At 34.8% G+C, this 13,549-nt stretch overlaps 1 protein-coding gene across 3 annotated transcripts in view; it reads left to right on the top strand.

Moving 5' to 3' along the window:
• Nucleotides 1-11,709, top strand: part of SNX13 (sorting nexin 13) — a 106,434-nt gene extending 94,725 nt beyond the window's left edge. For all 3 annotated transcript variants that reach the window (XM_070424395.1, XM_070424396.1, XM_070424397.1), the window contains 5 exons: nucleotides 644-715; nucleotides 3,472-3,617; nucleotides 3,863-3,931; nucleotides 5,645-5,757; nucleotides 8,189-11,709. In XM_070424395.1, coding sequence (XP_070280496.1) covers nucleotides 644-715; nucleotides 3,472-3,617; nucleotides 3,863-3,931; nucleotides 5,645-5,757; nucleotides 8,189-8,436 — 648 coding nt within the window. In that variant the 3' untranslated portion in view covers nucleotides 8,437-11,709. The remainder of the gene's footprint in view (nucleotides 1-643; nucleotides 716-3,471; nucleotides 3,618-3,862; nucleotides 3,932-5,644; nucleotides 5,758-8,188) is intronic.
• The last annotated feature ends 1,840 nt before the right edge of the window (nucleotides 11,710-13,549 follow it).

The following is a 13,549-nucleotide window of genomic DNA, read 5'->3' as shown; positions in this document are numbered from 1 at the left end:
CGTTAATTCTCATACTTTCTCTGATGCTTCACCTTTATTTCTAATCATGGGAAGTACACTCACTGAAATGAGGATTTCCAGTGCCACTTCTGTGACTTCAGACAAAGACACTGAACTATTCCAGGCTTCTTTTCCCACATCAATAACATGAAAGGGTTATAATAGGTGATATTGATTGTTCTTCTTGTGATGATAAATGATTATCGGCTAGCACTGTTCTTTCTGTCCTTTTTTATCACAATTTGTCCAACAGGGTTAGTTTTTTTTACCTTATTAACATACTATCAAGCTCTCTGTCGTAAAAGAAAGAAGATTGGAGTTTTATTCCCTGTCTGTGTTACTAACTTTTGGTCTTTAAATCATTTAACCTTTCTTAGCTTTAAATTCTTCAAAAAGGTATGCTATTTTGACTTAAGTAATCTCCCCTTCCAACTAAAAAGTTAAGCATTATAATAAATATATATATATATTTTAATAATGAAATAATCACCCTTGGTTTCTAATTATAGGTTGTGAATACTTTTTAAATACTATATATCAAGTCAAATGCAATTTATTATGTTTGGTAATTGTTTTATTATTATATTTTGTTCTTTCACTGTCTGTGGGTTTACTTTGTTTTTTTCTCTTTTTTTTATGTTAGATGCCTCCTTTAATTCCAAAGACTGATTCAGATCCTGAACATTGTCGAGTTTCAGCTCAACTTGATGATACTGTGAGTTAATTTTATTTTGGGTAGCATTCAGTTGTGATTCAAATCACACTTGACAGATCTTTTTAACTTTTTAATGACGTATAGTAACATATAGCTACCATTAATGTGCATTTATTGTAAGTGTTGAGTTTGATGAATTCTTACAAGCTGAACATGCCCATGTAATCAGCACTCTAAACAAGAAACAGATTGTTGTCAGTACCCCAGAAAGCCCCTAATGCTCTCTTCCTGTCACTATGCTCTCCCCCACCAAGGGTAATCACTATCCTGACTTCCACCCTGCTTTTATACTTTATGTAAATGAAACTATGAGGTATGTACTTCTTTAAGTCTGGCTTCTTTTTGCTCAATATTGTGATATTTGTTCATGTTGTTTTGTGTGATTGTAATTTCTTCATTCTTGTGGCCTTACAGTACCCCGTTTTGTAAATATAGTACAATTTATTTGTTGTATTATGAATAGTATTCCAATGAATGTTCTGGTACATGTCTTTTGATTAAAAAATAAACATGTTTCTGTTGGAATTGAATTGAATTGCTTGGTTAGAGGGTATGCAAAAGTTCAGTTTTAATGGATACTGTCCCATAGTTTCCCAAAGTGTTTTTTCCACTTTCACTGCCAGCAGTGCATGAGAATTCCAGTAGTCCGAGCCTGCCAGTGTGTGTCTTTTTATCTTTAGCTGTTCTGGTTTTTGTATCTCAAGTGAATTTTCATTTCTCTTATGAGTGAAATGTTGAACCCCATTCCATATGTTCATTGGCCTTTTAGGTGTCTTGTCTTTTGTGTCTAGTGCTTTTCCTTATTTTTCTGTTGGCTTGGCTGTCTTTGTCTTTTGATTAGTAAGAGTGCTTTATATGATGTAAATATTAATTCTTTGTCAGATTGTGTATTGCTTTGTGTGCTTTTGTTAACTGTATATACAATCGTACCTGCTGCAAGGTCACAAAGATATGTGGTTTTCTTTAATACTTTTTTTTGTTTTGCCATGCTGAAACTTATATTTGGCATTCATCTAAGATTGATTTTTGTGTATGGATGAGGTAGGGGTCCAGTTGACCCAAGCACCAGTACTGAGAAGGCCTTCTTTTCCCCAGTTTCTGTGCTTCTCCTTTGTCACAAATCAGATTATTGTATATGTTTGGGTCTGGGCTCTGTATTCTATTGTATTAGACAGATTTATTTTACAGTTATAATTATTTTCCTTCATTTTCTCATTAAACTTCTTTATGATAAACTATCTTTAAAAATATAATATTTTAATCTGTTTTTAATACTATTTCAGAATAATTTATATTATGGTATAATATCCATAACATCATACCTTTTGTTAAGGGTTTTTACAGTTTAACCTTTTATTAGAATTGTCATGTGGCACCAAACTCGAATATACTTGATCGGAGAACAGTTTTTATTTTGCCTCTATAATGAAATGTGTCTCTCCTCACCTCCCCCACTACCATGTGCCCCTCCCCTTGGTTAAACTATGAGCTTTTAGTGTGTCATGAAAGGGAAGATACAGTAAGAAAATGTTTACAGCACAACAGTGAAAAATATATAATTCATGCTGTTTTCTTATTGTTTAGATTACAGCACTGATGAAGAAATCATTAGAGAGTGTATCTTAGTGATGAAAGAGTTATAAGCTTAACTGGCAATTATATGCAATTGTTGCATTTCTAAATCTGCACCTGTTTTGGCTTTGTATATATTTTTTCACATCAAAGCGTCCTAGTTGTCTTCCTTTACTTTTTACATTGTTAATAAAATATTCCCATTATAAATGTTCACATTTTTACTGGTTAAATGTTAAAATTCTCGTAGTTTAGAGAAATATGTCTTAGTACTGTTAGCTGTGTACTAGATTTTATTCAATTCTTTTCCCTGAAAATATCTAAATACATAAAACTCACTAATCAAGCACAACACATTATTTTGTGTAGATTGTGTTTTGTTATATTAAACTAGAGGCCTGGTGCACAAATTCGTGCACAGTGGGGTTCCTTGGCCTGGCCAGGATTGGGCCAAAATCGGCTCTCCAACATCCCTTGAGGAGTCCCAGAATCTGAGAGGACGCAGGCCAGGCTGAGGTACCCCACCAGTGCACGATCAGGGCCAGGAAGGGACCATGGGAGGGCTCCAGGGCATGTCCGGCCCATCTTGCTCAGTTCCGATCTGCCAGACCCCAGCAGCAAGCTAACCTACCGGTTGGAGCATCTGCCCCCTGGTGGTCAGTGCACATCATACCAACTGGTCGACTGTCTGCCCCCTGATGGTCAGTGCACGTCATAGCGAGTGGTTGAGTGGCCTTAGCATATCATTAGCATATTACGCTTTGATTGGTTGAACGGACGACCGGACACTTAGCATATTAGGCTTTTATTATATAGGATGAGGAATGTTGAGACTATTTTGTTCTTTTGAAAAAGATGCTTCAGGAAATAGACAATGGGGCTAGTATTTGCCTTATCCAACTAGTATAGACTCTACTAAAAGTAAAAGAGCCAGTAATCTTTTCCCAAGACCATTATTATAGTCATGGAATTTACTCATTATTATAGGGCTGTAAAATTCTGTATTTGTCAAAATGACTGTTAAAAATGTCTTTTCTAAATTAAAATGAAATGCCAGGTTATGCAAGCTATAATATAACTTGTTTTCTGACCTGTGAAATGGTAGCAATAATTTTGTAAAGTGTCCATTTATGGTAGGTAGGTAACTCAATTAAACATGCTTATTTCTTCTCATACATTGTCAGGTGGATGACAATATTCCGCTTAGGGTAATGCTGCTTCTCATGGATGAAGTGTTCGACTTAAAAGAGAGAAATCAGTGGTTGCGAAGAAATATCAAAAACCTACTTCAACAGCTTATTAGAGCCACATATGGTGATACTATTAATAGGTACCACATTTTTTTATTTTTCTTCCTTTATTTATTACTTAGCTTTTAAACTTTTACTTCTAGAAGTAAATTGTTCAGCCTTCTTAGGAGAATTTCCTTCTCTGGGCCCTTTAAGAACATTATTAAAGCAGTCTATTTCTCTCAGAGATTATTTATATGCAAATTAAGTTGCTTATTACTCCATGAAAGTAGTTTTATTTTATTCACCTAAAATTTTGACTGCATATAAATTTCTTTACTTTCAGAAAAATAGTCGACCATGTTGATTGGATGACCTCACCTGAGCAAGTAGCGGACTTAGTGAAACGTTTCAGGTATATCTAAGACACAGTCACTTCTTTCAGGTAGTACAGAGTTTAGCATTGTTATCACTAATTAACTCTGATTGCTTTTCTTTTCTTCCTGGCCATAAAGTTGTTTTTAGTTATCACTGATGAGCCAAAAGACTTGTAAGAATTGTAATAAACATTTTTTACATGGGTATGTTGATCTTTGTTTTCTTTAAAACCAGAATAGTAAAAAGCATAAAAGAAAATTCTTAAGATGTTAGGCTGCATTTTAAAGTGGCTTTAAAATAATTGACATACCAGTGTGGACAAGGCATGGCCATATAATCCAGTACCTAGTGTTGGGGATTTCTTTTTCTTGCTTGTTTGCTAACCTTGATTTTAAATGAAAACTTTAAAAAGTATGTATGTCTCTGGCCATAGTCTAATTTTTTAACTATTTGAACCTCTGAAAAGAATACACATTAGGAGCAGTGATACTCCAGTGTATATGTTCATTCTATAAAAATATTCCGAGCCCCTCCTCTGTGCCTAGTGCTTTGTCAATCACCAGGGACTCAGATGCAGTTCCTTCAAGAAAAGCATGGTGTACCAGAGAAATGGACCTCTTTTCTAGAAGTGAAAGATAAGCAAGACATCAATATTCATGGCATCGTGTATTTCAAAATAATGGAAGCAAGAAGGGAGCTATCAGTATTAAGCACTATTTGCTTGGTACTATGCCAACTACTTTATGTACACTTTTTGGTTTTATCATGTTTCACGAGATAGGGATTTTGTCTCCATTTTGTTAGGAGGAAATTGAGGATTAGACAAGTTAGGCAGCTTGCCCAATGGCTTGTGTGCTGGAAACAGGGAACCAGGTTTCTCTAATCTGAGGCTGCATTTTCCTCTGTACCATACTGTTTCCAAAAGTTGGACCTCTGCCCTGGCACATTGATTCTGTTTCAGGGTAGGTAAATGGTGTTCCTCAGGAGCAGTGATTCTCAGCCTTGGCTGCACAGTGAAATCGCTTGGAAAGCTTTACAAAGTGCTGGTGCATGGGCCCCTCTCCAGAGTCTGACTTAATTAATCTGTTGGAAGGCCGACACATTAAGAGTTTTAAAGCTCCCAGGTGTTTCTAATGTGTAAAGTTAAGAACGACCGCTCTGGGGATTCTCTCTCCCTTAGACCAGATTCCCTGACGGAAGCTTAGTTATTGTGCTTGAATTCCTGCTTTTGGCCTCATAAATAGGGAACAGGAATTACGCATGCTGTGAAAGTGAAGGAGAACGGGTTATATGTGTGAAAGGAACATTGTACTCAATCCAGCTGTAAGGTGTGGGTGCAGAGTTTGTTTTATGTTGGCTTAGTGATAAGGGGCCTGAGGGAGATTAACTCTACCCAATTCAGGACGTTGTAGGTTGTATTTAGATGAGATGTTCAATCTCAATGAGAGGAGAGGCCTACTTTGAATTTAAATGCTGTGATATAGTTGTTTATGTATTCCGTTTTGCTATCTTTATCATTTGTCAGTGTTTATAAGTTATATCAGGGCAGAATTCATCTGTATCTTTCTTGTGTATATCCTTTTATACCTAAAATTGAACCTTGTACTTAGTTTCTATTTGTTGAATATCATACTTTTATAAAATTTCAGAAATGTTTCCTATTTGTGTTTTCTATAGAAAATTGGAATAATTGTACCAACTTGTATTATTAGAAAATAAAAATAGTTAAAAATTTAATCTTTTTAAATAGAGATGCCTTTTGGCCAAATGGCATTTTAGCAGAAGCTGTTCCATGCAGAGATAAAGCTATCCGAATGAGAACAAGAATTGCAGGAAAAACTAAACTGCTTTCAATTATGCCAGGTGAGTGAACATGTTGGGTAAAAAACTCACTAATTTGTAGTTTTTCTGAATTTTTGGCATTAAGCATGCTAGTTTGATTATATCAACTACCATTTGATTCCTTACCATATATGAGGCACTGTTCTGGCAGTCCTCATTTTTTCTTAACCAGTCCTTATGACAATTATGAAGCTAGGCACTGTTAATGTTGCAACTTTACTCGTGAGGAAACAGAAGCTCAAAGAGATTAAGTAAGGTACGCAAAGTTTATAGCTGGTAAGCAAGTGTTGGGATTCTGAATCAGCTCTGAATGACATGAAAGCCAGTTCTTTCAACCACTTGAAAAAAAGTGCTGCTTTCAAACCCCTTCACTTTGCTGCCTTGAAACATTATGAGGATAATTTGATGATAAATAAAATATGTAACAGACTTAAGGGCTAATAAGGGATTCTGAAGTTTGAGATTTTAGGAAGAATATTGAAGAGAACAAACCAATTTTTTCAAAGAATCCCTTTATTAGGAACAACTGATTGATCCAATATTAATCTTTATTAAAACATGATCTCAAAGAGAGTCCACATAATGGCATTCTGTTGGTCTAATTTGAGTTACTTCTTTAGAACACTGCTGTTCACTAAGTTAAATTCACTTTATCCCTTGTCTTTTCTCAGTAAGAGAAGGTATGTAATATGACAGGCAGTATGTGTGGCTGGGTGGTTATTTGGTCCCTTCTTTGGTTTATGAATATCTCTGAAATACCTAGGTATCTTCTCTCCACATTTAAATTATGGATGTAGAGAATCTAGAAGATATATTTGTTAAGTTGTTTAATATCATAGAATACCTATTTTTCTATAATTTAAAACTAAATTTCCATCATAAATTTTAATAATCAACTTTCTCTTTTGTCAGTTAAGTTGGAAACTTGCCACATGGCTGTTAATTCTGCCCTATAGAATATACTGTTGCATTTGGATATAAAAAGTAAATTATAGAAATAACATTTCAAAAAAAATAAAAAGACACAATAATTTAAAATATTATGTCATAAACTACAAGAATACATTAGGTCTTGCTATAGACTGACTCAGTTATGCAGCTGAAAGAATCCTTAGTGCATTTATTCAGTATTTTTTGAGAGCGTATCATGTGCCATACACTATTCTTTGCACTAATGTTTGCCTACTTGGAGTAACACTCTAGTGAAGGGACACAGAAAACAGACAAAACAATAAATATAGCATAGTATGTTCCATAGTGGAAAGTGCTGAGACAACAGAGAGTAAAGGACAAGGGAGGTGTCAGGTGAGTTGCAGACGTAGATGGGGTGACCCGGGAAGGCCCTGAGAAGATGACACTTGTGTAAAGATTTGCAGGAAGTGAAAGTAGATATAAAAATATATGTACATAATCCCTCACTTATTTTAAATTATATTGTACCCCTAGTTAGAAACATACCTTTTGAAGTTGCGTATTTCTTTCACAAGCACCAGAGTAATATTTACTACTATTAGGGTCCTAATTATGAATAACTAAGAATAATCATGCGTGTTGTTCCCATACTCAGATATCTCTAGTGACCTCATGTTGCCTGTGAGTAAACTCCAAACTCGCTCATCCTGACAGTCACAGCACTATCAGTCCCATTCTGTTCTCCACTTTCTCAAGGGAAACCCTAGATTCAGCCAATGGCACCACCCCTGCTCTTAGCATCTGCCTGGTTTTGTGCCCTTAGTGCTCACTCACTGATGTTTCTCCACCAAAGCCAGTCCTTCATCTGATTGTATCTGTCAAATTCCTGCCCAGGTAGCAACATCCACTTCATTTGTTACTTCCTGGAACAGACCTTGCCTTATATTCTCATGTAGAATTCTACCCTCCATATACATTTTTATATTTTTTGTATTTTGATGGCACTGTTACTGTGTCACAGGTTTTTTTGAGATCATATGTCAGCTTTCACACATGATTTCCTTATAGTGTATTTCTCACTGTGCATTACACAGAGTAAGAATATGTTTTTGAGGTTACAGGTCACTTTTCACATTCTCTAATTAAAGCCTTATAAATCCTTAGAGTTATAAGGATATTGGTTATTATAAACCCCCATTTTACAGATAAACAAACTCAGGGTAGGTGAGTATCATATAGTATATGTGTTAAGGGACAGGATTGTAATTCTCATTGGTGTTTCTGAGCTGGGTCCTACTTCTTTCTCATGTGCTGTCGTGTCTCCCAGTATCCATTGCATCAGTGATTGGAGGCATGCATGCACATGTATAAATTTTAAATCTCAGTTACAATACATGGCTAAACGCATTAACTGAACACCTACTACATTTTAGTTACTCTGCTGTGTTCTTTGTATACTTGGTTTAACGTAGAGCATAGTTTAGGCCTTGTGCTTCCTTTATTTGAGTAATGAATTGTGTTTCTTTTCCCCCCTATGTAGATGAACTGAAGCACATTATTGGGGCTGAGACAACACGGAAAGGTATTCTTCGTGTTTTTGAAATGTTTCAGCACAACCAGTTAAATAGGAGAATGGTTTATGTCTTCTTGGAAGGCTTTTTGGAAACCTTATTTCCGCAGTATAAATTCCGTGAACTTTTCAACAAACTGCATTCACGGTCAATGCAGATGCAGAAATATAAACAGAAACTTCAAACATCTCAAGCGCCTTCTTTACAGAAAAGGTGACACTCCAATCTGTGAAGCTGGTGTTCCTTTTGTCCAGAACTAAAGTGTGGACAGATCTTCTGGGGCTTAACTCATATACTGTTGTGCCTGCACCAGTCTCTTAATGTCTCAAATAGATTATTAATACATCCACAAAACTGTGGTATTTTTTCATCCTTGTCTGTAATCCATCACTACCAAGAGAGTTGCCGTGTCTTAAATGATTTGGTGCATATTTTTGCAGCATTGAGAGGATACTGCCCCCATCTCAAGCAAGAACGACATCCATTTTTTTCATTTTAAATTAATCAGCGTTCTGCAGCAATGACACAGTGCCAGAGTGTATGTATGAGAGCCAAGGAAAGCACAAAGCAACGGTTCACAGATATATTCGCTAATTATTATAAAGTGGGAGACTGTGCAATGTATGATTTGGAGGGATTTGTTTTGCATAATGATTTTATAGGTCTCTTGGAATTTTGATAAATTGTGGGTTAGCCAGATGAATGATCTTTGGAACATCTATTTTGGGTCTGGGGAAAGTGACAGAATGCCCTTAAGGTATGAATTAACCTTATACCCAAATTTATAGTTCTAGGACATAAAATAAAACCTAGTATAAAATAAAACCAATCAGAAACAGAATGATTGGATTTGTTCACTGGTATAAAACTAGCTTTAATTGATTCTAATGTGCTTTAAGGGCTCTCTTTTGCTCTTACAGTACTCAATCCACGTTTTCTTTTGGTATTCTGTATGCAAAAAAAAAAAGCATATGGTGGCTCTCATTTAAGTTTCAAAATTATTGCAGTTTATCTTTAAGAGGTTACAGTTATAAAGTAGGGGTATAATTTGTTGAAAGACTGCCAAAAAATTCTGTCCTTCTAAAATTAATGAAAATGTGAAAGGAAACAGCACTCTTGAAAGTTACCATTTGATAATTTTAAATTGTGTGATCTAGACATACCTTAGGTGATTTTAAAAATATCAAATAAAAGGATTAAATGAGTTTATTAGTCATGTAAACATACAAATTCCTAATTCTATTATAGTGTACATATATGAATATAATGAAAAACAGAACTATAATATTTTTTAAAATATGCTTTTATTTATATTTTGCATAATGTAAAATTCTACTAAGTAAAGCAAGTTGACAAAACCCCTCAGTGTATACATTTAAGTCCCTCAAATAATTTTATACCAACAATAAAGTACGTTTTCCAGTTTTGGAGCCTCTGCATTTCCCATAGTTTTCTCCTTCTCCTCGTGTCCATCTTGGAAGTCTCTCTATCCTTTGTATGCAGGATTTCTGCATAGTTTTAAACACTTCCACTGACTAAGGGTTTGAGTGTGTCAGCATTTTTTGCTTTAAAAATATTTAACACTAAAACCTTAAAATAGTGAAGCTACTTATTGGGCCACTGAGCCAAGATCCTGGTATTAAAAGAACACCCGGGTGCTTAAGATAGAGGGACAAAGTATTGGTATCCCAGTTATTTGGGAGCTTTGAGAATGGAACAAGATATCATCGTCTTGTTTTCACTGAGGTCCTACTTAAAGAGTGAAGCCTAATAGCAGAATAAAGCCTTCCTGTAAAGCTTTATAATAATAATAATCGTATTTATATTAATGATGCTGGTGTGCATACTTGTATGCATCTATTCATCGTGTTTTGCATGTCTTCAGAATTACATAAATGAAATCCCTTTCATTGCAACTTAACAAAAGAGAAAAGATCCTTATTAACTCTAGTGGAAGAAATAATATTTCTTCTCGGTGTATCTCCCTGCCCTGGTCCCTCCCCATACCCCAGGCTTTAAAAATGAGGCTGTTGGAAACATGTCTGTCAAAAGCATCAGCATGGCCACAAGTGCAATGATTTTCAAATATACCCCTGCCCAGTTCAAGGATATTTTTGACATAAATCTAAGGGTAAACAAGAATTCATGTAAGTCTAGTGTGTACATGTGAAAAAACATTTCTAGATAATGCGAGGAGCGCTGGCCATCAACCAGGGAAAGAAATGTCATGCAAGACTGCAAATTTTCTTAACAGAGCCCTGCAAGATAACTGCATTATACCAAAAAAATGTTTGAGTAAATGGGTTTTTAAAATAATTTTTGTTAAGAGAGTTTATATTTCAAAAGCAGGAATGTCAAATGGTAGTCTATGTAAACAGTTGTGCATCTTCTCCATGCACATCTATCTTTTACATCAGAGAGAGCTGTGGTCATGCTAAAATTAGAGATATTCTTTGAATGACTCGGTCAAGCTGGGTGTAAAATATTTAACCCATAAGTACAATGTACTATGTTTAATGAAGTTATTACATTTAATGCATTTATTGCATATATGAATATACATGAAGAGGCTTTATGTCTTCTGATATTTGATTTTTGAATGTTTGTTAAGTCAGTGGTGCCTGCAGGCAAAAGTCATAAAAGTTAATCATTCTTTGGGTTTTCTGATTTTTCAGGTAACAAACTATTTAGAAACCATCATTATTAACTTTTAATAGTTTATTCACCTAAAAAAAATTGATTGTATGATTTAAATATAGCAGTTAGACGGGCATTTCCTATAATTTGGGTGTACTGAATAGTTGCTGAAAACAATTGTGCCATTGACCAGTGGATGCACTTGGTTAGCCTTAATTTTTTTTAAACAAACATTAAAACTTTTTTTCTATTTCAGTTTGCTCATTTTAAGTTGTATTGCTGGTGTTTGGGGAAAACAATTAAACAGTTACGTGCTACCAGAAAGTGTACCAATTTTTAAAAAACTAAGAACAATATAAATTTCACAATCTAAAATTTTAATTTTGTGCAATATTTTCATTTAATGCATGTGTATTTGAGTAATTGTAAAATAAATGAATTTTTAATGTTTTGAGATCTAAATTAATGTCTTCTTAACCCAACAACTTACATTCCATTGTTGCTGCATCCTTTTATTTAAGGACTTGTTTTAAAAGTCTTTTTGTCACTCCTTGTAAATTCTTTTGTTAATAGTAAATTTTGCTTATAGGAGCATGGCTCCTGTATTACAAGGGAAAAATATAAAGAGCACATCTTAGGATTATAATTGTTAAAAGATAACTTGTGCATATCATTGTACAGCAAGTGTCAACTGTGTGCCTAACTACTCTATCAATACTTTCCTTCTTTAACAAAGAAGAAACAACAATCAGAATGCCAGTTATTTTTATTGAACTAAAAAGAAGAGTAAAAATTTTATTTGGTTTGTGTTATGTTCTGTCCATTAGAAAATACTAATAAAGTATTAACAAACTTTTTTGTTGAATTTATTTAGTAGTAATGCATTTTTATTACTTTAAAAAATACTTGCTCGGTGGTCTTATTTTTAGTATCCCTGTGTATTTTTTTTTCTTTTCATTTTGGAAATCAAGCAATGCAAGATCCAGGTTGCTAGATGAGCTATTGAGTGATTGACTTACAACTAACTGAATTTAATTTTCCTTTTATGGAGCAAGTAACTTACTACCACTGTGTTAAAGCAACTGCATACTTCCCAGTCATTCAGAATTATAAAGTAATTTTCCCATAGATCTATAATAATCTATTAACAATTTTTACTTTATCTTGTTTTTAATTTATAGTTTGCCTAATGTTTTAGATATTTCAGTTCTAAAAGCAGTTGTTTCATTACTCAGCAATGTAGCTATATCTGGTTGGTCATAGTATTTGCAGGCTCCCTGGATCTGTATCCACAGACTTCCCAGACATCAGATGTGATTACTGCCACCTTACCAGGGACAGGCACAATATTTCTCAAGATACATATTGTAAAATATTAATCCTTCTATGATGTTCTTGGGAGAATAATTTTATACTTTTATATAACTTATGCAGATCTACATGCTAGCCAAAGTCCTAAAATGTTCACAATTCAAACAATTATATCAAATGTTCTGAAAAGTTTTATAATAAGTAAATCTGTTTAACCTTATTTACCCAACTTCCCAAACTTAGTTATCCATAGGATCTTTTATCATAATCAGCTATTAATAGCTTGAGGATAACGTTCCTAATATTCAAACCTAAAGAACATGGTTTGAAAAACAGTCATAGGAGGAGACTACTGTCATTAGGGAATATTAACTCTAGACAGGAAAAGCAGTGGATTGGGGACACAAGGTTTTATTTATATATATTGCCTATCATTCCAATGGAAAGTTTAGTTTGGGGAATAAAAAGAATATGGAAAATTAATGGCTGATTATATAGTAGATGTTAGAATGAATTTTGCCCTGGGTATCAGAATGATGAACTCAGTGGGGAAATGAAGTGGGAAAGATACTTGCCCAGGACCTTGCTGATGAGATCAAAAGAGAAGTAACTAGGAAATGCAGGAGGGAGAGAGAAAGTAATACTGTACAGTTGGTTTTTAAAATGCGTGCCAGACATTGCCCCATATGTAATGGTGGGCATTGTGTTTGATCTAGGAAAAATTGCAGCAGCTGCAAACCTAGTGTTTCACAAGGAAAAAATTAATAGATTGAAAATTAGAGTCAACTCATGTCATCAACCAGTGCACAGTGTATTGAAATGTATGAAATGTGATATTTTAAATTGGTAAACGACCTTTTACATATGATCAGGTAGAATAAATCAGTAGGACTATGTATTGAAAGTCCCTAAGACCATCCCCTGGGGCTTTACTAAGAGGGCTCACAGGACTCAACATAGAGTTATACAGCTAAGATCTGTTACAGCAAAAGGATGTAGAACAAGATCAAAGGGAAAGGGTTGGTGGGGCAAAGTCAGAAAAATCAAGCCTGACCTTCCAAGATTCTTCTGGAGTATTGAAGGATACACTTAGTTCCCCCCCCCCCCCCCCCACCACCACCACCACCACCTCCCCGCCAAGCAATGAGTTGTGACGTGAAATGTTGCCAACCAGAATGAGGTAAGCTCATTCAAGACTGCCTATGAACAGATACATGCAAAAAAATGAAACTAGACCACCAACTTACACCATACACAAAAATAAACTCAAAATGAATAAAGGACTTAAACGTAAGACAGGAAACCATAAAAATATTAAAGGAATCCACAGCAAAATCTCAGACATATGCGAAGCAATATCTTCACCGATACAGCACCCTAGG

Source organism: Myotis yumanensis, unplaced genomic scaffold (assembly GCF_028538775.1).
Source record: "Myotis yumanensis isolate MYYU_CA2020_CCGP unplaced genomic scaffold, mMyoYum1.0.hap1 SCAF_9, whole genome shotgun sequence".
In the NCBI taxonomy this organism is placed as follows: domain Eukaryota; kingdom Metazoa; phylum Chordata; class Mammalia; order Chiroptera; family Vespertilionidae; genus Myotis; species Myotis yumanensis.
Note: the sequence above shows the minus strand (reverse complement) of the source record. Positions and strands in the feature narration are given on the sequence as shown.